At 43.7% G+C, this 26,061-nt stretch overlaps 1 protein-coding gene across 1 annotated transcript in view; it reads right to left on the bottom strand.

Annotated features, from left to right (window-relative positions):
* Positions 1 to 3,240: 3,240 nt before the first annotated feature.
* The window catches only part of LEKR1 (leucine, glutamate and lysine rich 1), a 137,057-nt gene continuing 114,236 nt past the window's right edge, over positions 3,241 to 26,061 (bottom strand). Inside the window, exons 9-12 of the mRNA XM_090054129.1 lie at positions 22,822 to 22,915; positions 12,873 to 13,025; positions 11,392 to 11,679; positions 3,241 to 4,215 (exon numbers count right to left, since the gene is read on the bottom strand). Coding sequence (XP_089910255.1) covers positions 3,805 to 4,215; positions 11,392 to 11,679; positions 12,873 to 13,025; positions 22,822 to 22,915 — 946 coding nt within the window. The 3' untranslated portion in view covers positions 3,241 to 3,804. The remainder of the gene's footprint in view (positions 4,216 to 11,391; positions 11,680 to 12,872; positions 13,026 to 22,821; positions 22,916 to 26,061) is intronic.

Here is a 26,061-nt window from a genome sequence, read left to right as displayed (position 1 = left end):
CCTGCAAAGATTGAATCAATTCAGGCTTTTTGAATGTTTGTCTGTCCCTAGCCTAAGTGATGCCTTGGGACTAGCTTCGAAGGAGCATTCAGAGACCCTAAAGGCTGTGGCACTGAAACCCTAAGTAAATTTGATACCCTCATATCTTCTCCCCTGCCACGGGTTCTGTCTCTCCATTTCCCAGGTTTTCCCTATTTTCCTCTGCCTTACTGTGGGCTCCACATGTGGCACACTTTTCCCCTTCTTCACCATAGCATGGGCTTTCTGTAACTCTTATTCCCTCTGTCATGTGCCAGGGTGCCTCCACTTTTAAAAGTCATTGAGTTCTAGATAGACAGCAGAAGATGTACAGAAAATGTGTTTGAAAAGTATTCAGCTATATGGTCTGTAAGAACTAAATGAATTATTGGTTAGTTCCTATCAAGATTATTGGCCCTGATTATGAGACGTAGTTAACCTGTGCTTGGTGCAGAATGGAAGTTGGGGGGAAAAATATGTCAACTTTGTACTTCTGATTCATGGGGTTGGTTCATCCTCTGATCTAAGCTGCGTTACATTGGTTGCTCATCAATTTTAGTTTTGTTCCAGATTCTGCAACAGCTGGAGAATGAAATAAATCATGTTTACCATTAATACTATCTGTGACACAATGCAATACAAGTATTGCTTTTTTCTGTGTGGGTCAAGTAACTTGTGTGACTCCTAAAACATATTTCATGTGTAGTGCTTCAATGTTTCGGGGTAGTCTCTTCTTTGCAATTAGTATCAGTGTTAAGTTGATATCTTAAGGTGAACTGAAGTTTAAAACTAGTGGGTAATCCTCATTGATAAAGTTCAGCAGTAAAAAAAATCTGTATGTTATTAGACAGATTAAGATTTCTTTGGAAAGATTTAGGGATATAAAAAATGCCATTCAGGAAAAACAGCCAACACCAGCTGTTTCAGAAGAAGGTATGAGAAATCATATGTTGGGCAGTTATGGAATAACATGCTCTAGGGAAAGCTTTCTTCTATCTTTTGACAGTAAAAGGTTGATTTATGCTCTGAAGCTGAGGACCTGTATGCCTTTCAAAATTGTTTCTTTTCTTTTATAGTGTATGACTGGATCTTAAACGAATCTGCCTTAGAAATACTATAATTTTTTTAAATGAAAGTACTTTCTTCAGTCAGTGTTATTACCTGAACCACAGCCTACTGCTATGATTAAGATTTTTACAATATATTTTCCATGCTATTGCCTGTTGCTGAATTTCATCTAAATATTTTATCTATTTTATTTTTAAATGTTTTATTTTGGTCAAATGAAATTAATTTAAATACTATCATATTTTCATATTCATTTTCACCAATGAGCAGGATTTCCTGACACAAATGCATTTTGTCTTATTGCCTAGTGAATAAAGTTCTAGATTTCTGTGATGTGGGGCAGAAAGAGAAGGACTTGTTCTTGATGAGCTCCTTGACCCATGATTTACCTATTTTGCTGCTAGCTACCAGACTCCAACAGTTGTTCTCAAAATTTTAGGTTGGTATCTTCTTTTGTTTTTTTTTTTTTACAGTTTATAGATATTAAGTCAAGGCCTGTGATCAAAACAGGGATACAGAGGGCCAGCTTCTAGGCTTTGATACTGCTCATTCTGAACTGCAGCAGCAGCACAAAGGAGATGAATAGTTAACCTAACATGGTAACTAGGGAGTCCACTAATATAGAAAAATAAAGTCAATGGAGGTAATTTTATCCCAATGCACCCTTCCTTCTTCCTACACAACACAAGGGTATAACACAGAATTCACTATATTCTGATCCCTGAGTGGTGCAGCAGTCCATAGTGGAATGCAAGTGGAAAGAACATACAGCAGCCCTTATACTGCCTGTTTAGATGCAGCTTTGGGAACTGGAATGGTGGCTTTCTCTTCCTAATGTCAGGACCCAAACTAAGCAGAGCTCAATGACACTTACACCCCTTTGTTGATGTCCAAATCACACTATTCCTTGGCAGGAAAAACTCTTTGTAGCTGACAGGAGTTTTGCCTGAATAAACCTCAATAGAATCAGGTCCATATAGTTTACCATATGGGTCAGTGAAATTAAGTAATTTCAATAAAACAGTAATGATAAGAGTAGACTTTAGCAAATGACAAATCCTTTTTTTTTTGGTTTGTGGGCTAGTGAATATGGGTGGAATTTTCAGAAAGCTCAGTATTGTCAACAGCAGTTTTACAAATGACTTCAGTGAGAGCCAAGATTAGAAAAGATCAGGTACTTCCAAAAAACTCACCCTAGATTGTTAACCTACATTCTTCACTGATTTGGAATTTGTGACACGACTTTTATCTTTTGTAACTTCATTTCACAGGATCTATTCCACTGTGAGATCATAACCAGAGCCTTAGAGGACACAAATTATGGACTGCTGTCATGTCAGACGTTCTGAATGCCTTGTGACTCAGAAATCAAGAGAAGGTCAGGGTACATTTTGTAGATAGAAATTAAAGTGTCCCATAAAGAAGAAATAGCTCGATTACAGGGGGACACTGTGCCCAATGCCAAAGCTTTCAAAAGGACAGTTCAGATTCTGAGTCCTCTGATTTTTGATGTTTCTGAGAATTTCCAAAAACTCCTCATTTAACCTACCTCCTAGTAGGTTAGCAGGAAAGCCATGGCAGCATGAAGCTTAACACAGGATAATTTACCTGCTGCTTCTTGGGTATATTAGCCTATGCCAAGTTGTGTGATGCTGCATCTTGGGTATTTCTACACTACCTTGTAGTCTGAAGTGCAGACATACCTTATTACCTTAAGCTCATTATGTGATGACAGACCACTTGGGTTCCCCCCCCCAAATAAAAGTATCCTTGTGGAAGGCTCAAAAACAAACCAATTTTACACATGTAAAATAGAAATATTATTCCTCCTGCGTCACAACTCTATGCCTGTCCTTACACATAGAAAAAGCATCTCATGCTAAAACCTGCTTGCATGATGGGAAAAAAAAAGGCCACATCTTTCAGACTGCAGCAGAGCTGGACCAGGCATTACTGAATCCTTCACACCACTTGTGGAGCCCACAAAGAAAACTTCATGTCCTGTCACAGGCACAGATGAACACTAGCTTTGGAGTCTGTGATGGTTTTCATTCAGAGATTTTTCTCTCAAGGAAAGAGTTTAAAAGGGTTTACTTCTAGATTTTCATAGGCCGAATTGGCACAGCTCCACAGACTGCAATGACCTTATGCCAATTTACACCAGTTGAAGACCGGTCCAAATCACTACACTGCCCTGCATTAGTGGTGCTACACATTTGTTAGAATGGGTTAAGAACTGATAGACAATTAGGCGGGAGGGTGTTCCCCTGACAATGTTTTGTCTGTTCTTCAGGTTTAGATTCTGCCAATGTCTCTGCCAAAATGTTACTCCATGATTAGTTCATCTCATGGCTTAAATAAGACAATTTGCAAGAACGAAAGAGTGGCAAATTTGGCAATTTTGTAAACTAGTAGCTAGTGATGTAATTACTGGGTAACACTGAAACAGAAAAACACAGACAAAAGGGTGATTTAGGGAAAAATAATTTTGCAAATAACTTAGTTACATGTTTGCTCTCCTTGTGTTGTGAGATATAAGTATCTGAAAGCAAGTTTTAGCTTAGTTTTAAGTTCTTGAAAAATAGAAATCTTCAAGAAAGAACTTCTGAGTCATTTATGCCCCTATGATACACCACTAAGTGACTACATGATGCACTGAAGGGTCTTTCCTGTGCTACACAGAGATATAAAACAATCTGTCCTTGTCATTTCTATATATTAAAGCTGACTCAGTTGTCTCCTTATAATTGCAGTTATTCTGCTCCTGGATTCATTCAGAGGTGCTCTTCCCCTAGGAGGATGTGGTGGAGTTAGAACTGGTAAGCCCACATCACCATTGCTCTTGTGCTTATTGGATGCTGGTGTATTAGCAGCTCTTGAAATGCCACACAGCCCTGAGAGTTTGATTTCCTTCCCAGAGTTTGGACTCATAAGGTTTTTCTGCCCATAACTATTGACCAGCGCAGGACAGGAGGTTACGCTGCCCTGAGTGAGAGAACATTGAGACAATGGGAAGTTTCCACTGAGTGTCTTCAGTTCCACTATTTGTTCTCTGGCTTGAGTCAATGCTTCAGTTAGTCCATAGCGTTCCTCACACTCCCTGCGCACTGTTTCCTGGAGAAAAGAGTTCTGAAAGCAGAAAGAAACACATGCTTTGTGAAATACCAACAATAAAAAAAAGACAGATGCTACATGTGTTGAACTCCTCAAACTGAAGGTACTGAGGATCAGAGGATGATGTATGGTACCACACAGGATAAGGAAGGGGGTCTAAAATGATAATAAAAATGGCCAAAGCAAACCAGATACCCACATTTCTAGTTTTTCACTTGGGCTCTGTTCTTTTTTCACAGTTTTATCTGTCAAAACAATTGCCCTGTAAGTGGTGCACAATGAAGCATAACCTGACCCGATGGCAAGTGAAGACTTGGTTTGAGATGACTACATACATCTAAATACAGGTATTTGGCTCACAGTCTTCTAACAACTTGGTGTAGGTAGCCTGGATGGACAGCACAGTAGATATATTTTTTTTGCCAGAAGACTTCTACTATTTCAGCACTTAGTGGTTAAAAATTTCATATGCCATCTCGCAATCTGCTTCCACAGTTAAAACTCATGCTAAATATTTCCCGTATTCCTGCTTAGTCATACTATTGGGGCATTTTTATTTTATTTTCAGTCTTTGCATAAGAGCTGTTCTAAAAGGTCACAAGTTCACTTCTGCCTCAAATTGTCAAATAGCAATTTACTAAAAGCTACAATGGAACATCTAATCTGCTGAATCCATAATGCATCTCAAGAGTTATCAGGAAATACATTTTTCCTACCTCAACTTTCATTAAAAAGAAAGTAGTGCATTTATTATCCTCTGTTATAATGCTTATATTATTTCCAATGGTCTCTGAATCAAAGAATTTGTTACAAGGCCTGCCAACTTTCCCCATCACTGCTGCTATGCGTTGTGTCATTCCAAAGCCAATGACCTACGGTCTTAGATTTGTATCAAATGAGATGGCAAGCCATGAGTCTCAAAAACTCATTACAACTAGTATCTTTGAAAGCTGCTCAAAGGGCAACATTAGCTGTAATCCCAGACTTTCACTCTTGCCAACCCTCCGTTCACAATTGTTGGCAGAAATGGGAAACAGAAAAGTGAGTTATCACAAAATTACTGTTGTAAATCTGCCCACACACCTTGAAAACAGGGAGAAGGGGATGCCTGTTTGTAGAAAAGAAGGAAAGACAGTGGGGAAAGAAGCTGAGATATGATTAATATACAAGTAATGTCACATACAACAATCCCAAAAGTGAGGTGTTCATAAAATAGCATCAGATGGAATGGGAAGGTGGTGGAGGGGAGGTAGAGGGGAAGGAGGCCAGGAGCAGGGAAAAGAATAAAAGAAAAGATGGGGTCACAAAGAAGCAGCAAAAATAACCAGCTCATTTCCCTTGCTTGCCACATACCACAACTTACTGAGGAACAGCCAAGATGGAGGGAAAAAGAAAAGGGAAAAAATGAAGGGAGACAAGTACTTTAGTACTGGCAACTACTGAGATCAGAAGGCAGACAACCAAAAAGAAGAAAAGGAAGAAGGAAAATAGCCCCCAAGCCCCAATTCTCAGATGGCTGCAGCTGGAGTACTGCGTCCAGTTTTGGGCTCCACAATTTGAAAGGAATGTGGAGAAGCTTGAGAGGGTGCAGAGGAGAGCCACGCGCATGATCAGAGGTTAGGAAAACAGACCTTATGATGAGAGGCTGCGAGCAACGGAGCTATTCAGCCTGGAAAAGCACAGGCTCAGGGGTGATCTGGTGGCCACCTATAAGTTTAGCGGGTGCTCATCAGGATCTGGGGGAACATCTGTTCACCAGAGCCCCCCCAGGCATGACAAGATCAAATGGTCACAAACTCCACTGTGACTGATTCAGGCTGGACATAAGAAAGAACTTCTTCACTGTCCGAGCCCCCAAGGTTTAGAATAGACTGCTGCCACAGGTGGTTCAAGCACCCACTTTGAACACCTTCAAGACACATTTGGATGCTTATCTTGCTGGGATCCTATGATCCCTGCTGACTTCCTGCCCCTGGGCCAGGGGGCTGGAATCAATCCTGCGGGGTCCCTTCCAGCCCAAATGTCTATGAAATCTATGAAATGTTAGGCTACAACTAGCCAGTGATTGGTGAAATCCTGGGCATCTGGAATCCTGGGTGTCTGGGATCCTATGTTGCAAGCAATCAGATATAAGCAGGGATCTGGGTTTTCTGTTTTCCCCAGAAAAACAGAGTAACCCACGGATTGTGGAGTTTTTACTGGAGGCAAACACGGATTTCTTATTTTACCAGAGAAACCCATGGATTGTGCAGTTTTGCGATGAGCCCTTGCAGGCTGGCAGAGTTCCAGCCTGCAGGGAGCTGGTGGGGAGCAGGAGGATGGCGGTCAGGCAAGGGGCACCATGGCCACCAGGCAGCCTGGAGCAACTCCCACAGATAAATTGGGGGTGTGGATTGAGACCCCCATAGGGAGGGAGGAAGGGATGTAGGGAGTTGAGGAGGGTTGGGTCTGGGGCTGCTGCCCAGCTGGGCAGTGCCTGGGCTTGGGGCCTGGCGCCACAACATGCGGCTGCAGGGCCCTGGTGGGGAATGGGACAGTGCTACGGGTGGCTTGTCTGGCGGGGTGGGGCTGGCTCCCTACCACTGTACACATTCCCAGGGAGGCAGGGGGACCCATGCCCCCACAGCTGTGTGCAGGGCGGGGGCTGCATGCTGCCCACTTCAGGTTTGGGCTCCCACCCTGATGTCCTCCCCCAGAGTCTCCACAGCCCAGCGTTTGTGACCCGGTGCTGCAGGGAACAGCAGATTTGCACAGAAAGCTGCCTGCCACTGCAAGCCCCATGCTGTCCGGGTCCCCCATGCACAACCCCGTGCTGCCACCCCCACTGAAGTCACATGCACAGAGGACACCTTGCTAGGGCAGCGCAGAGCTCGCAGTGGCAGGCAGCTTCCTGTGCAGCTCCACTGTTACCGGCAGCACTGGGTCCCATACTCTGGGCTGCGGAGGCACCGGGGAAGGGCAGCAGGGCAGGAGCCTGCAGCGGGCAGCCTGTCCCCACCCCGCACACATATGTGGGGGTCCCTGTGCCCCCCAGGAGTGCATACCATGGGGGGGAGCAGCTGCCCCCTCCCGTCTGAACCTGCAGTTGGCAGCAGGCAGCAGCAGGGCGGGAGGGGAGGGAGCTGGGCTCTGCTCTGCTGCAGCAGCTGCCACCTCCTGCCAGGGGCAGGGGGCTGTGGACCCAGGTCCCTGGCCCCTAGCCCTGGCAGCTGGGAGCCCCCTCCAGCAGGGCTGGGGGAGCAGGAGCCATGAGTGGGGGGGTGAGAGGCACCAGCAGGGCTGGAGCAATGGGGGAGTGAGGGGCACCAGCAGGGCCAGAGAGCTGTGGGAAGGGATTGAAGGGCACTAGCAGGGCTGGGAGGCTGGAGTGGGGAGGGTGAGGTGCACCTGCAGAGGCAGGGGGATGTGGGGAGGAAATGAGGGACACCAGCAGGCGGTGGGGCTGTGGCAGGGAGGGAGGGCTACTAGCAGGGCTGGGGGCTTTCATTTTAATCACAGATTTTGTGGATTTTATCAGAGAATTTGTGATTCTTTTTATCAGGGAAAACCAGGATCATTGGTCATAAGTAATATTAACTGAACTGAGCCATGTCAGATGGCTTTGCCTTTCAAGTTAAAACTGTGGTAAGTGACCCATATTGTAAGCTTGGGCATTCTTGGGACGGGAGTGGCTGGTACTAGAACTAGGAGGGAACTTCATTAGCTAAAACATGAAATCAGAGCAATCTAGCTAATTTTCAAAAAATAAAAGTAAAAAATAAAATAGAGATTTTAAAGGCTGAGAAAGCAAACACAGCATGAAGAACATGAGGCAGCCTCTGATGGCAAAAAATAATAAATAAAAACAGGTTTAAACTGGACAGAAGAAAAGACCACCGGGTTCAAACTACAAGATTTCTACCAGCAATATTCTAACTCCAGTCTTACAGAACCATTTTCGTAGAGGCAAGAATGACTTTTGTTGTAGAATTTTATGAAAAGTGTATGAAAAATCCAGACAGTGAAAAATGCATGCAAGCCAAGGCATTGGCTGTTTTGCTTATTTCTACTGGTCAAGTTGGTCACATCATTGTGAATAAGTCATTTAGCACATTAGTGCTCATCTTCAAGCTAAATGATTGAGAACTGCTCCTGAAGTTTTGCAAATGCATTCTTTAATCATTATTTTTTGCTAAATAGTTTAGGCAAACATTTTCCATCTTGGGATTGTTTGGAAACTATTTACTGTGATGATATACCAAATTTATAATATTGTTCCTGATCCCTAATAAGATAACTGAAACTCTTCACAAATGATGGAATTTCCCAAAATAATGTTACATGGAAGCCGAGTACAGTATTAGTAATACTGTACTTCTACCTTCCTAAGACAAACAGGGCAGATGAGATGGAGAGACTAAAGGAAGAGCAAAAAACAACAGAATTAATTTGATTCAAAGGCTAGGTATAGACATTCAAAAAGCTCAAGGCAGAACTGATCTAAGTTATGTGGTTTTGTGTAAGCAGTGTAGTTTAGATCAGTGATGAACACAAATTTGCCCTTTGGGGGCGCAGGGCGTGGGTTGGCGGTGGGAAGGGGTGCAAATCTTGGAATGGATTCCATCATTCTTAAACCAGTCTAAGTACTGAACTTCTGTTTTGTTATAGGTATAGACCAGTTTCCGATCACTTATACCAGTTAAAGTGTAATGTCTGTACCTGGTCAATAAGGTCAAACCACTCACAGCACTCTAGATAGCTAAAAAGTATATATGTGTACTTTCTTAAAGTTACTTGTCCAGCTAAGTAACTGCTGGAGTTGCCACAGAAACGTTATATATGATCATGGATGGGAAGTGGTCCATAAGACAATTTCTCCAATTTCTGTGAAAAATTCTGAGTGCCCCTGAAACAGGAGAACAACAAAGAAATAACAAGTAGACAGCACTCTAATTCATGCAAAATATACCTTGGTTTGCACTAGCCATTCCCTAACTGTAGGAATAAGCCGAGTTGTAGGCAGGTTCATATTCATGTAGCATCTTGAGAATGAGACTTGTAGTTTCTTTTTCAGGCTGGGTGCAAGACTGAGACAATGAACTGCTACAACAAAGCAGCTAAGGTCTAATAAATAGCACAGAATCTCAGTGACCTTAAGAGAGGGCTACTGAAATCAGTGAGGCCTGAGAACTATAGATCAGAATAGTCAAGATGGAAGATGAGCAGTCAGGAAAGCCAACCGTACCTTGTCATGCATCCACAGGTGCATCTCAAGCAGGTCCAAAGAAGTGATCCTCCCCCTCTATGCGGCACTGGTCAGGCCGCAGCTGGAGTACTGCATCCAGTTCTGGGCACCGCACTTCAGGAGGGATGTGGACAGCATGGAGAGGGTCCAGAGGAGGGCCACTCGCGTGATCAGGGGACAGCAGGGCAGGCCCTACGAGGAGAGGCTACGGGACCTGAACCTGTTCAGCCTCCACAAGAGAAGGCTGAGGGGGGATCTAGTGGCCTGTTACAAACTAGTCAGGCACTGGGGGAGTCCCTGTTCCCCCGAGCGCTACCAGCAGTGACTAGAAATAACGGTCACAAGCTGGCAGATGGTAGATTCAGATTAGACATCAGGAGGCGCTACTTCACTGTCAGGCGGCTAGGATCTGGAACCAACTTCCAAGAGAAGAGGTGCTGGCTCCTACCCTGAGGGTGTTTATGAGGAGCTGAAATGAACTCCTAGCCAGTGTTGTTTGACCCCAGTACTCTTTCCTGCCATGGCAGGGGGTCAGACTTGATGATCTGCTCAGGTCCCTTCCGACCCTACCAACTATGAAACTATGACATGCCCAAACCACTGGGTTCCTTAGAAACCATTTTTTCCACCTGATGAAAATTCAGGCACATTTGAATCAAGGTTAGCAGCACTTCTGCTTAAAAGCTTTGTTGTTAAAAATATTTCCTGTGAAGATCTGAGGCTATTACTTCTGAGGGACATGCAGGTTGTTTTCAAATCCAGAAAAATCACTGGGGAAACAAAGGCTTTTTCACTAAAGAGCTTTATCTAAAAGGTAAGAACCTGACACCTACTTTAAAGCACATGTAGAAGCAGAATTTGATGAGGTGAGATAGCAAAGAAATTTACTGGAAGAAGTTATACAGTCATGAACAATAGAAGAACAGCATAATTAGAGGCTTTATTCAACCTATCTAACCTGTGTGCCATCTGAGTGCAAAGTGCCTTGTCGCTCAAGTCACATGATAATATGTATAAAAAATGGTATATAAAAAGTGGTTCTTTAACTATTTCTTTCCACAGAAAATGTATAGGAAAAAGTTAGGGCTGACTTTTCTTCCCCATTCCCAGTGAAAGATTCAAACCTGTTTTAATTCTGTGAACCACCAAAATTCCCATTCTCTTGCTTACTGGTGTATAAAGCTAACCCCACACTTTTCTGTATGGCTATTCTGAAAGCACGGACCACATTTTAGAGCAGAAAAAGGGGAATTGCCCGAACTGTGGTAATCACTGGCTTATTAGTAGTAGTAGTAGTATTAATAATACTCATTATCATCATCTTGTAATTATTATGTTCCTTAGTCTAATAAATTTCTTGTTCAGTATATAAAAAAACAAGTCTTTTAGACTTGTTTTTCCCCATTGTATGCCAAGTACTTAACAACTGCTGATGATAGGAATATTCAGAAGTTTAACTCCTCTTCACATTTGAGACTACTTTATGCACGCCTAGATTGGTGATATGAAATTTATTCTTATAAATTATCCTTAAATTTAATTACGTTAGTTATAAATTACTGTTCTTATTAATTATCTTTACTCTTAATAAATTATTATTCTTGTAATTTTTTCCTGTATATTTACGACTGCTGTATGGAACATTACTATCATGTGCTTTTTCATTTGCACCCTAATATATCTCTGGCGTGTTGTGAGGCATGAGACTGAAACAATATATTAGTTGAATTGCTTGTCTTACTGTGTCTTCTATACATTTTGAAAAAAATTACCTTCATAAAATGTGCCATTATTTGGCCTTACTGTTTATTCAGTTATAAAAAAAATGTCAAATCAGCATGCTACAGATATGCAATTCTTTTTAGACATTAAATGTACAATTTTAGATTTATAAAAGCTGTGTGTTCATAATAATAATAGAATAGGACATGCGTCTCTTGCTAAATATAGCAGGGTCAGTTTCCTACCTCTTCTTCAGCCTGACTCAAATTCTGAAGCAGCTGGGTTTGTTCCTGGGTTATTTTTTCCAGTTCATCTGACTTCTTTTTCATTTCTTTCAAAAGCGAATCATTGCTGTTCTGTTCCTTCTTAAGCTGAAATCCAAGCTCAGTATTCAGTCTTTTAAGGCTTTGAATTTCTTTTTCCATATCTCTGCTCTTTTCTGTCAGTTTATTTTGTGCTGCTTGTAGTTTCTTTTCAAGAATTTCCACTTCCACACTTAGGCTATCTGTGGCCCTGGATATTAATTCAGGGACCTGCAAGATACCTTGCATTAGTTTTCATCCAATGATTTCTGAAGTTATGAAGACTTACATATCTGACAAAAGGAGGCTTGAAGGAGAATGAGAAAGTGGAAACGTGCGGGTCCTAAGACATATTAAAATCAATACTACTCTGGATTTATACACTATTTACATAGTACCCATAGAGGAATTCATGGTTTTATCAAAACTTGAGCACAGAGACAATAAATGGTTTGCCTAGAGCAGGGATATAAAACTCACCTTCTGCACTGAGGGATATAAAACTCACCTTCTCACATTCAGTACCATGGGGCTCCTTGCAGGCTAAATCCAACATGGGACCTAAGGAAGCAGTGGTGACATTGCAACTCTGGCTTTGACTTACAGCATGTAGCAGCACCTCCAGTTCCTGCCTTGGGCCCTGTGCCAGAATTGAGCTGTCACTGCTGTGTGCCCTGTTCCAGAGCCTGAGTTGCCACTACCACATGCCCAGTGCCACAGCTAGAGCTGCAGCAGTGTGGAGAGGCAAAACAGATGGAGAGTAACCAGGGCTGTGTCAGTCTTCCCCCACTCTCCTGCCACACTGATCTCCCTGTCTACCTACATAATGAAACACAATCTAAGGAATTAATTTTCACCTTGATATATTTTCTTTCAAAGGGTGCCTACAGACATTAGGGCCGTACTCTAACTCATGGTGCTTTACATAAAGTGCCATGAGCTAGAGCTCGCCCCCGCCTTCCCAATGGACATTTGCCTGTTGGGTCAGGACGGGGAGGGGTTGGAGAAAGCCTGTACCAGCCCTGGCCAGCAGGCAGGGGCACTCCAGCAGCCTCCAAGGAAGCTTCTGAACCACCCCTCTCCCTAGCCCCACCATTCAGAGTAGCCAGGAACATCCTCCCCCTTCCTCCCCCCTGACAGCTGAGGGAGGCAGGGCTGAGTTGATAGCATTAGCTACCACCCTCCACAAGAAAATTAACCCTGGAGGGAATACAAGTTCCCAAATCAATACCTGGTTTGACCACGGTTATTTTTTTTTTGCCTGATTGGCTATTTTAAAAGTTGTCCGCAGCTGTTCTCATATGTTAAGTTATGGCTGTGGAGTACTTTCAGGGGCCTGATTGTACAAAAAATGCCACTTGTGAATGCACTCAAAGTTACATATCTGCTCTGATATCATCAACTTTCTTTCAATTTTCTCATACCTTTTTTTGTAACTCTTCCTTATCTTTTTGATACTTGCTGATTAATTCTTGGTGTTTTTGTCTTTCAGTGTCTAGTTCTATCCTAGCTTCTTTCTTGAGTATGAGAATCTCTTCTTTGTGTTGTGCTTGATATTTAGCTAGGTCGGTTTCAATCTAGAAAATACATACATTTATTGACTTTTCTTACCATATTTTCATACTCAAGACATTTAAGTTCCTATAAAATATAGCAGAATCAAATAGTTTAAAATTCAAATTCAAAGCTTCCAGGGTTTAGAGGTTTGCCCAGTATGTGTCTGAGTTATTGGAATCATTAGAGTCTCCAAAATTGGGATGCAATCTGGCAATGTTAAGAGCTCTCAATTCCTATTAATTCCATTCTGAAGCCTTTTAGCTTTCCATAGTGCACAGAACCTTGAAGGACTGGACCTTTGGATTGGCAAAATCATGAGAAATGCTCATGAAATATCAATACTGTTCCTTCTGGCTCTAGGCAGAATCAGAGTGATAATTGCATGTCCTTCCTTAGTAGACAGAGTACTAGTGTTACTGCTGTCTCCACTTGCATTACAGATTTAAAAAATGTTACTACCTATATATCAGGCCCACATAGTATTAAAAACAACTAAAACTGTATAAAGTAGACCAATTACACCACTGATACTTCCTTCCCTAACCAGCTTATCCAGAACATGACTGACCCAAACCCCAAACCCCACGTTCTCCTAAACCATCTCCTTCCATAATGCTTGGCAAAATAGTCCACATCAAGAGGAATGTCAGACCCAAAATTAAAAGAGTAGTCTGCAACCCCTCAGCTGAAGGCAACCTTGCCACCAGGTCTGTGTGCTGAAAAATAAGTTGCTAGCCTGAGAACTTTGGTTAATCTCACCTGCTATGATACCCCATGGGAAAAGGAAAGGATCCAAAAGGGTGGGGCAGTGCAATCATACTCCTTTTGGTGGTGCTGCACCTGAGCCATCAGCTTTCACATGCTTCTGGAACCCATGGGGTGAGCGCTGCTACTGTTGCTTGTCCTCTCCTTTCCCCTGCTTCTGAATTCAGCAAGGAGTGGGGAGAAGGGGAAGGGTAAACAGGAGAAGCATTCACCTCTGCACTCTGAAGTCACATGAAAGCCGGGGTTCCAACCAGCCCCAGCTCCAATCAGCTGGTGAGCTCAGAGCTCACTGTTCACCCAGAGCTCTGGTTACAGCCTGTGCTGACCAGGCCATGAAGTCAGAGCTCACTGAGCATGCATGGCACAGGGTGCACCCCAATTGCCCCATTCCTGAATCTGTTACTACATGGTAAGAAAGTCAGTCTTGTGGATAGCTATGACTTAACCCATTTATAAACATCTTGAATTCCACTGAAGATGAATCATGAAGATCTTGCAATACAGGTAAAATGTGATCTAAGCAAAAGGCACCAGTTCATGGTGAGTATGTTTTGCACTTGTATTTTGATACGTTCTAGTGGTTTGGAGATTAACATGAAATGAAGTGTGAAGTAGATCACAGATAATGGTTGTTAGGCCAAAATATTTTCCCTACCTGAGGAAAAAGAAAAAGACTAGCACACTGTGCTAATATTACATTATAAGACCCTAAGCTAGGTACTTCCAATAAGGTAATATTGTATTGGGAATGTCATGCTGTGGATATTAAAAATATAAAATGCTAACATTACTTTCCTATATATATATATATATATTTTTTTTTTTGCCCCACTCAGCTTTGCTAATGCATAATAATTTATCATGTTAAACATGGTTATCTGAACTTATCCACATGGATGAGATTGAGATGATACATGCCTTGTGTGTGCAAGCTCAAAATCTTCTGAATCGTAGTATCTAGGGGTGCACTGATAAAGATTTTCTTGGCCAATACCAATGACCAATTATTAACCAGCCATTTTGGCTAATACTGATCTGATAGCTGATTTACAGGAATGCAACCTGGCAGCTTAGAGAGCAGCATCCAGCCGGTAAGTCTGGGGGGGAGGAGAATGGGGGAGGGAAGGGGCATGGGGGATACAGATTGAGGCCCCCACAGTGAGGGAGGGAGTGGGGCAGGGACAAGGGCAGGTGCTGCCCAGCCAGGGCAGTGAATGTGACACTGCGAATGGGATGGAACCATGGGCAGCTCATCCAGGGGAACACAGGAAGGAAGGGTGGCTCCCCCACACTGCACACACCTGTGAGGGAGGCATGAGGGGCATGTGCCCCCCCCAGATTTGTAAGCAGAGGGAGGGTGGGCTGCCCACTGTGGGCTCAGGGACAGGGGGCTGCACTGGCCTCTTCCCAGCATGAGGGTTGTGCTGGGGCTGGGCTCTGAGTGGGTGGGGATGGGGTGGGTGGTGGCATCACTGGGAGGAGTAGCTATGGGGAATTTTGGGGTAACTATAGCCCGCCCCATAGTCACCCCTCCCCACACTGCCCCTTCCTGCCCCAAATGCAGCTCTGGCCCAGCCCCAGTGCTGGAAAGAGACCAGCACAGCTCTTGGTCCTGAGTTTGCAGCAGGCTGCCCTCCCTTGCCCCATGGATGAACTGGGGGTCACATGCTCCACATGCCTCCCCTGAGGGTGCAAGCAGTGGCAAAGAGCTACCCTCTCCCCACCCTCCTATGCCCCCCAGATGAGCCACCTGCAGCTCTGTCCCATTCCTGGGGTTGCATTCACTGCCCTGGCTTGGCAGCACCTGCCTCTGCCTCACTGCCTCCTGCGTCATCATAAAGGCCTCAATTTCCCCTCTGCCACACACACACCCTCCTTCCCCCATACCCCTTCCCCCCACAGACTTACCGGCCAGATGCTGCTCTCAATGCTGCCGGTCTGCATTCCTGGCCACTTGCATGCTGCAGCTGTGCACATGCAGTATTTATGGGTGACACTATGGCTATACGAGCCATAAAAAGCTAATTGCCAATAATGTTAATTTTTCTTTTATTGCTGCCAATCTGATCTGCCACTGATGTATCAGTGAACCTCTAGTAATGTCCTTTTGGGCTGTCTGATCACCCCAGCTATTTCCTCAGGTGACTCCCACTTGCACTAAATTAAGCATCTGTTGTAAGCATAGATATACTTACAGGTATAAGGTGGATAAGGAACGTACATCCATGCTGTAATTCTTACAAAGAATAACAGTTACTATTATATGAAGCCTTTCTTCTATTACCATTGCTTCATGCAATTCAGCTATAGATGAGTAACAAGAACTTTAATTCCCTCATGTTTAGATTACCTTTAAACTGTGGTAATTAGGTTTCATAAATAAAATAGATGAACAATGTACTTTGCAACTGTTTCAGAGCTGTTACTTCAGTTTGCCTTCAGGCTCAACAAGACAACACCTCATTGATAGACTGTGTTAAGGAAAATGTCAGAACAAAAAAGAACCCAAATGTAAGTACCCACATTTAAAATTTGCTAAATGATGATAAAATATATTAAAGGTCTATACAATTATGTTCATTTTTAAATCTTATTAAAAATAGAAAAAACCCACCAGCTTTGCAGACTACTCTTTTATATTGATTTAATCTCTTATGCTAAATATGAGCAAAAGCTTGTGAAAAAAGCCTACTAAGAAGCTAACAGAGAAGGTGGGAGATTAGGAGCTTTTTACTAAAGAAAGAATAAGTCAGTCAAAATTTTAATTTTTAAAAAATAAATCACTCAAAATTAGGTTGCAGGTCATGAAATCAGCTTTAGCTTGGAAATAGTGTATATTCTAAAATGTTAAAACCAGTAAAACAAAAGTTGTTTTAGTTTTGACAGTGATAGTGGTTATGTGACATTACAGATATACAGACATTACATATAGCAAAGACTATTTCTGTTAGTTTATTAGATATAAAAATTAAGTGTCTAGGATTAGATTCACAGAAACATATAGGTTTGTTACAGCTAGTTTATTTTAGAAACAACCTTGCTACTGCAAGTTACTTGATTATAGAGATTGAAAATGATATTGACACTATAAGACCGTTGCAACTATTGTTCAAGGTTAAAAATGCATTTTATTATGCATTGTTCACTTCTAAGTAATATTTGAAATTGATGTAACGAATACCCATAATAATGAGTAAACTGGCAGTATTTTTTAAAGAACTTACTCTAGTTGCCTAGTGACTATTAATTCTCTTCTAATAATTTGTGTATGACAAATGCCAAAGCCACAATCTAAAAATGTATGTAGAAAGTTTTTTTTGTTTAGTTTTTTTTCAATTTTGTCCAAGGATTTCAATGTTGTTGTTTTTTTAAAGAAAACATTTTATGCCAATGCAATGGCAAAATGACCCAAACAAACACTGACAATGTCATGTTAGTGATTCCTTTGTCTGATGAGCACATTTTTAGAGTACTTGACATTCACCACATTTTAATGGTTATTTTAGCAAAGACATAATTGCTCTCTCTCATTTGTACTAGTTTTTTATCTAGTTTTAATGGCAAGTTGCATAACAGATTGTGACTGTACAGACAGTGTGACCTCAAACTAAAGTTATATCCTGTACTGGTTAAGTAAAGAGGTGTTATGACAATCTTGACTGATTTTTATTATTATTACCCCTAAAAATTGTTGAGACTTAATAGAAGTTTCAGATATAGCTCTTACAAGGGACAAAATACTATTCTACCTCTGCCCCTTAGCACTTGTTTATTGAATAATTGTGATATTTCTTTGCCAGGAACAAGTTTTGTGCATGAAAAAGTGTTCTGGCATGAAAATGGGCTTGGAAACTTATCCTGATTTCAAGTAGCTAGGTTTTCAAATCCTAATGACAGTTGGCATCCAGTTCTTTTAAGCTCCTTTGAAAATTTCAGTTATGGCCCTCAGACGCCAGAATTTCATGATATGTGGCAGAATTGCAAAAGTTTATTTGCCACATGGCACAGGGCCTCATGTTCAAGACATTACTATTGTAGTATTATGCAGAGGGTGAGCATTTGATGAATATTTTTACCTCTGCATAGCAGTGATCTCTGCACCTGTAGCTTTGTACACTATATGCTAATACCTACAGAGCCTCTGCATGGAGAGAACTATACTTTTATAAATGGTGTTTCATGTATGTATGTGTAGTCCTTAAATAATCAACTGGAAATACTACAATGCACCTATAGTGGGCTAAAAAAAGACTAAAAATCACTGTCAGACTATACAGACTGGAATAAATACTGATGAATAAAGACACTGAAATAATTAATATATGGACAGTTTAAATCTGCAGAATATGTTTGTGCAATATTAATGTTTTCTGTGACATTTCTGGAATATCAAAAATCTTGTCAAAATGCAGCACTTCCCTCATCTGGAACCCAGTGAAAATTCTAGTGCAGCTTTTTGTCTTGCAGGTTTTCAAATTTTGTGCTAGTCTGGTTTCATGGCTGTGCTTTTTTAAAATTTCTCCATGTGATTGCACATATTCCAAAAGTCTGTGTGAGCAGAACAAAAATATACCCTCAAGAGACAGCAAGGAAGTCTTTCTTCGAGCAGCACTAATTAAGAAGGCTTGAATGCTGCACTGGGATGGGTATTTCAAAGGGCCTGCTGGAGAAGAGATCTGTGGGTGTGGAGGTCATACCACAACTTATGGGCTAAGGACCAACATTACACAGAAGCTGGTTTAAGTGATCAGAAACTGGTTTAAAGCTGGAACAGAAGTTCAGTGCACATAAACCAGTTTCAATATGACTGAAACTGGTTTAAAATAAACCTGGTTGAATGTAGTATCAGACTTAATTGACATGGGTCAAACCAGTTTATGTAATGTCTGTTCCAGACCCCTTCCTGGTTTAAGTTAACCCAGAGTCCCCCCACATTCAAGATGCTTTGCAACCTTGGGCTGTGCTGTTCTCTCTGTTCCAGACAGCAGAGCTGGCCCCACTGCTCTGCTCCCTAGCCAGAGCTCTAGCAGAGATGCAGGCACAGCAGGGTCTGCCTGTCTTCCCCCTGCCCAACCCCCATCTCGCCACTCACTGCTCAAGCAAGAATGCCCCCTCCCTCCCATTTCCCACAGCACGGCCCCCAGCCCCATGAGCCCTCGCCATGTGGTATGCTAGTTAATGCTGATAGGTGCCAATGTATATATGTCTCCAATTTAACTGGGACAGGCAGACAGGACAGTGTCCACTTAAGGCTTTTTGGAGCTAATCAACATGTCAGCTGGTAATGTCCTTCCATTCTTTCCTTGGAAAAAGTTGTTTAAGAAAAGATTGAACTAATTAGAGAGGTTTTGTTTGGTCGATGGGCTGATAAATACTGTGTTATCAGCCCCCTGCTGGCTCCCTCACCTGTCAGGTTTGCAGACAGTATGAAGAAACAGGAAGAAGGATATTGAAAATCTCAGTATCATCAACAGATGCATCCACTCCACCCTCCCCCCCCCCCCACTTTGCCTCAGAGTGCTAACTGTGGGTTGGGGTCTGACACCACTCCCGCCCCTTGAACAGGGAGTGGGGAAAAGCCTGGGATGGTGCAGGCATGGTGGGGTTTTACACCCCTCCCTAATCAGAGCATCCTGCTGGGACCTGGCCACGCCCCACCCCCAGCACAATGGAAGGGAAGGAGGGCTGCTCTAGCAGCAGGTCCCAGGGTGAGCCAGCACCAGAAGGCAGGAGCCCAGCCTCATCTGTCCCGAGCCATTTCCCTGCTTCCTGCCCTGCCTACCCCACCACTGCTCCAGCACCACATGGCTCCTAGCTGCATGGCTGGATCAGGTAGCACGGGGTCCTGATGGTATGGGGGTGTGTGCACACATGCAGGCAGGGGCAGAGAGTGAGAGTGAGAGTGTATTTGTAGGGCAAGTCCCACATGTATACCCCACCAAATACATGTACCCACACCCCACCTTGCACTGCCATACATGCAGACCACGACACCCATGCTCCCTCACACATTACAGCCCCCCCTCCTCCCACACACGTCCCCACAAACCCCATGCCCACCCACACGCCATATATCCACACACCCACATGCTCCCTCTCCCCACTACCCACAGTCCCCCACAAAACTGTACCCACCCCCCATAATATACAAGCATAAGACTTCATTTTAAGCTATTGTGCAATCACCTCCATGTACACTACGCAAACACATGTACACCAGGTCAAAAATATTTTTTGGAATCAAATTAAAAAATGTTTTAGATGTTTGCTTTTTACAATATAATTTGGTATTTTTCTGTTTCCAAGATGGCAAAACCCACTGAGGAGTACTTCCGGGAGCAAGGGGAGGGATTTCTGGTGGCAAGGGTCAGGGGGGTAAGGGGCAGAACTTCCAGTCCCAAGATGGCAACCAGGAGGCAGGGACCTGTCAAGGGGCAGAGCTACCCATGAAGCCCTTGACAGCTTGCCAAAACTCGATAAGCAGCCCTCTGCCCAAAATAATTGCCCACCCCTGCATTATTTTATTGTTATATTACAGATAAAGTATGGTCTGTAACTAAGCCTGGCTTTATTTTCTAAAGTACTGACAGTGTCCATTAAATCAGGTGTTGCTCCCACATTATATTATTTTATTAATTTCATTGGTTATCTTAAGTCATGGATCTTCTCTGTGTGGAGTACAAGTCAGGATCAGTAATGTAAGGGGCTCCTGATGTTGTTCCTTTGTGCTATATACTATAAAGAAAAACACAAGGACAAGGGCTTTTTGCATAAGTAGTGCTCTTTTCTCAGTGAAGCACGGGTTTCGGGAGATGCGTGCAGAATACCTTTTTGTGTGTGACCTTCAATTACTTCCACACTGTCATGGAGAGGTGTCCTAGGGTGGCCGTGATCTCTCCTAGTGTCCCCTTACCATGCCAAGTTCGCCTCAAAGCATCCTCGAATCTTGCCCACCACATCTTGGTCTTAAATATATAAAAAGGGAGGCTGCCTTTCATCCTCTTGGCCATGGTTCTCCTGCTATCGCTGTCTTATTCTTATAATGGAGTTTCCGTACAACCCAGCCTTATGGGCTATGCATGGCTCCAAATGCCCCTTTAACATGCCCCAAGCTTCGCTGATGTACCAGACATTTTTCAGTATTAGCCACAGCCCTTGTCTCTCACTGCGTCCTCTCTGGCGCTTGGGCTTTTCTGCACCCATGTCTCTCTCTGTGCCCTCTGCCTGGGGCTTGGGCTTTCTGCAGCCTTGAGGCTCAGGTGGCCGTAGCCGTGCCTGGTCCCAACTCTCCTCCTCAGGGTCTCAAACCCCTGCAGGGCTCAGGCAGTCTCGGCCTTACCTGGCCTCCAACTCTCCATGCCCCCTTGTCTGGGGCTTTTTCTCGCTGCCCCACTTCTCTGGGGCTGGGATTCTCCATGCCACCGTGGGTCCCCTATGAGGCCTCCTCCAACTGCTAATAGCCTCACCCAAACCACTGGTCTAACAGTAAACAAAAATGCAAGCCCCTTGGCTATAACATAAACCTAAGCCATCTGGCTATAACAACATTTGAGCCACTCCAGGGTTTCTCCATCTCTCACCAGTATCATATTGTCCAGTCATTCAGGCCTCTTCCTTTTCCTCACTCAGGCAGAGCTCCCTTCCCCATGACTGCTGGCAGGCAACTGCCTGCCTGGCCTCAGCCTGGGAGTTATATAGGAGCCAGGCCCTGCCCCTTCCAGACAGCTGACTCCCACCGGTTAGCCTGGCAACCTGCAGCTGGGCTCCTTACTGCTCCAGAAGTAGTAGGCACCTCAGTGCCCTGCTACACACACACACTCATGGCTCTAAACATGCCTGGGACCAAAAATGACACCTTATTCTGTGTGTGATTTACATAAAAAGTCAGTTCCTCACTCACAGTAATTCATCCCCAAAATGTGGGAGGTCTGCTGGGACCTTTCTTTCTAACCATCCTCTTCACTCATTTGCAACCTTTGCTTGCTTTTTTTCCATCTTCACTCTACCAGATTCAGAATGCACATATCTGTGTATTCAGAAAGTTTCTGCCTCGCACCTTCTCTAGAGGGCCACTGCTCACTGCTATTCACAACTAAAATAAATATTTTGTATGAAAGTGGCTTCTCTTGCATTTGTATGATTCAATGAATAACATAACCAGTATCTTGACACCTCCAGGAAAGGCCCAAGTGTGAAATCACTTGAAATGGAACAGATAATATGCACAGTAATTTTACTTAAAATGTGTGAAATTAAGGACTTCTTTATGACACAGGAGAGGTTAATATAAAACAACACCAGGAGGGTCAGCAGTAGGTACCTTAAGGATACTGGTAAAGCCAGACATGGTATTAAAACCCCCTAGTTAGTTGTGTGCTCATCTCTTACCTCTGCTAAAGTAAATACTTAAACTGAAAATAGCTGCTTGCTATTGCTAGCACTGATTATGGAGATCATATAACTAATCTGGAAGTTTATTCCTCTCCATGCATGTGCATAATTTGTACTGACATTTAATGGGAGCCAGGGGCTCAGACTAAACTTACAGGGCACATCTACATGTGCAATTAATATGACCAAAGATACCACTTGTGTCTGATGGGACTATCTGGCAGTGTAGTAAAATAGTCTACTGTGCCTTAATTGCTGTGCATTTGTAGATGGCAATGATTTACTATGCAGCAAATTAGTCTACTGTGCAGTAAAACCTCTCATGTAGAAGCGCCTACTGTTTAGCAAAAATAATTCAGGAAGGGAATATAAACTTTCCACTGTAATAGCCACTTAACTCCCCTGTTGCCTTATGCAACAAGCATGATATTAATATTTACCTAATATTTTTTTCAATTGTATGGTAAGAACTTAACTTGTTTGTTTGTATAGCCTTAACCTGTGCATAGGCATTTTCTATTAAATATTTTTGTATAAGCAATACTATTGACATATGTAGATAGGAGAAGTTAGAATCTGGTTTATTGCTCTGCTTCCTGACAACTAACTATAATGAAAGAAAACAAATCTAAACCATGCCAATTAAAAATATAATATCACCTTTTTCTTCCAGTTGTCTTCATTCTGCATCTTCTGTCTTAATGCTTCCTGCAGGTGCTCTTTTTTTTTCTGATGAGAAATCAACATTACCTCCCTAAGAACCACAGAAACTCGTAAGTAAAAGATACATTATGTCTGATTGATTGCATGCAGGATTCTTGCAATTTATCTCTGTGCATTATTTGGTAAAGCAACAGTGCCCCTCAATCTGGGAGGGACTTCAAAAAAATTACAGGAATTTATTATTCGTAAATTGCATATTATTTGCATTACTATATATGTGCGTGTGTGTGTTTGCAGTTTGATAGTTGCTTACTCAGCCACCTATATTAAAACACAGTGCATATATCTTAGGGTTCTAACAAACATGGAGAAAGAAAAAAAACTTATTTTACTAGAAGCAGCAGCTCATTAGTTCAACCTGGCTCCGCAGCATCTGTATAGATCAGGTGCTTCAGTGGGGCTATTTGTTGCTTTGACCTAAATCTGATTCAATCATCTGTTAGATAAAAGTGCCCAAAAAGCTCCAGTAAAGCACACTATCTATACAGATGATGGGAAAGACAGGTGCACCTCATGCAATTTTTTTCTTTATTGTGCTCCCTGTTGCAGGTCACAGACCCAAGAGGGAAGGCTGTGTGGAAGAGATGCCTCTGACAGTGGTGCTACCATGAGGGCTTCAGTTTCTTCGACCACAGCACACACTTCAGGGAGAGAAGACTCCTGGGATGAGATGGCATCCACCTCATGTGGAGAGGTAAGTCCCTGTTCTCAGCCAGGATGGCTGATCTACTGAACAGGTCTTTAAGCTTCTTTGCTGGGGGAGAGGGAAACTCCAAGTGCAGCATGCTTGGGGACTGGCACAGGAAATCTCCCACATGGAGAACACTAAGATAACTGCTTTTGAAAATACTAATGGAATGGTTCTCTCACAGCATCTCAGGAAATCGAGGGTGTCACTTGGGTACCTCAGTTGCCTGTACACCAATGCCAAGAGCATGGGGAACAAGCAGGAGGAGTAACCATCCTGCTTTCTAGCAGGCAGTATGACCTGGTAGAGATCACGGAGACCTGGTGGGACTCCTTGCATGATTGGAGCATAGCCATAGAGGGCTACACCCTGCACAGAAGGGACCAAGTAGGGAGAAAAGGCGGAGGGGTAGCTCTCTATATGAGGGAGCAGTACACCTCTCTGGAGGCTGACATTGGCTCCAAAGATAAGCAGCCTGAAACCCTCTGGGTCAAGCTTTGGGGGGGGGGGCACGGGTAAGAGGCAAGGTAAGAGAGAGCTAACTGTAGGCATTTGCTACACTCCATGGAACCAAGGGGAGGAGCTTGATCTGGAGTTCTCTCAAGAACTGACAGGGCCGCACATGCAAGGGACTTTGTTGTCATAGGTGACTTCAGTTACCCAGACATAGATTGGGAGGAACCCTCGGTTAGGTCGGATCAGTCATGCAGCTTCTTAACTGTAATCAAGGAGCACATTCTGACCCAGGAAGTGCAAGGGCCAACCAGAGGTACCAAGACCAAGTCTTGGCCAAAAGAAATGATCTGGTGTGTGGCTTGATCATTGAGGGTAGCCTGGGCAACAGGGACCATGAGCTTATCAGGTTCACTGTCTGCCACAAAGTTGACAAACCAACTAGCAGGATTGAAGTCCTGGACTTCAAAAATGCTGACTTCAGTAGGCTCAGGGCATTAGTAGGGGAGGCGATGTGGGACCAGGGATGGAAGGTGAATGGGGTGCATGAAGAGTGGTTGTTCCTCAAGGACACGATCCTTGAAGGACAAAAGAAAACCTTTCCCATGAAGAGGAAAGGTAGCAGAAGGGCTGGCAAGCCCTCCTGGCTCAATAGGGACATGGCAGTCGTCTTGAAAGAAAAAAAGAGGCATACACACAGTGGAAGCTAGGAACAGTCCTCAAAGAGGACTATACAACAGTGGCCTGCACTTGTAGAGAAATGATTAGCAAAGCTAAGGCGGTAACTGAGTTTAAGTTAGTCAAGGGAGTCAAGGACAATAAGAAGCCCTTCTTTAGCTATGTAGGGAACAGAAGGAAAACAAATAGAAGCATGGGGCCCCTGCTTAACACCTCGGGACAGCTGGTAACGGATACTCAGGAAAAAACTGAAGTCCTGAATGCCCACTTTGCTTTGGTATTTCAGCGGACCAAGGGGAAAGACGAGCAAGATAAGGATCACAGGGGGCATGATGGGAATGGTAGCCTTCCCACTGTGGATGCTGAGCTGTTACAAAACCAACTAGAAAAGCTAAGCATTTATAAGTCAGCAGGACAGATGGACTTCACCCGAATGCGGAGGGAACTGACTGAGGTCATTGCGGAACCCCTGGCAAAACTCTTTCAGAAATCATGGCAGACAGGGGAGATCCCTGAGGGTTGGAAGAGGGCCAACATTGTGCCCATCTTCAAGAAGGGGAAAAGGGAGGACCTGGGCAACTATAGGCCAATCAGCCTAACCTCCATCCCAGGGAAAATCCTGGAAAAACTCATTAAAGAATCTATGTGTGATACACTCATTGAGGGTAAGATTCTAAATGACAGCCAGCATGGCTGTGTTGCGGGTAGGTCTTGTCTTACCAATCTCATCTCCTTCTATGAACAGGTCTCTCACCACCTGGACATGGGAAAGAAGGTTGACATTATATACCTAGACTTCCAAAAGGCTTTTGATCTAGTATCCCATGATATCCTTGTGGGAAGATTGTGGGCATAATTACTCAACTGTTCAGTGAGTGGAAAACTGGCTGCATGGTAGAACCCAGAGAGTTCTCATGAGCAGATCTGTGTTGTCTGTGCTTGGATCAGTGCTTTTCAACATCTTTATCAATGATTTGGATGTGGAGGTGAAAAACTCGCTGGCTAAGTTTGTGGATGACTGTGAGGGAGTGAAGGAGCGAGCAGGCTCCGAGGCTTCCCGCCCCGGCGCAACTGCGCTAGCTCCCCGCACTCAATCCCAGAATGTGGGGCGCAAACTAACTTTCTCCAGGTGCACAGGAGAAGGCAGGGCCCGGACGGCGAGAGCCAACATAAAGGAGATGCCAGCGCCAGGACGAGAGGCGGCGGAACCGGAAGAGTCCGGCGGGGAAGCGGACACCAGCAGGAGCACGCTCGGGTGGAGGTGCTCCATCCTGAAGCGCGGCCAGACTTTCTGGCACAAGGGTAAGCCCCTGCGGGGTTTTGAGAACCCGGGCAACCAGCCCAGCGAGGCCGCGGAT

Source organism: Crocodylus siamensis, chromosome 6 (assembly GCF_052110815.1).
Source record: "Crocodylus siamensis isolate JL-2025a chromosome 6, ASM5211081v1, whole genome shotgun sequence".
NCBI classification, from domain to species: domain Eukaryota; kingdom Metazoa; phylum Chordata; order Crocodylia; family Crocodylidae; genus Crocodylus; species Crocodylus siamensis.
Note: the sequence above shows the minus strand (reverse complement) of the source record. Positions and strands in the feature narration are given on the sequence as shown.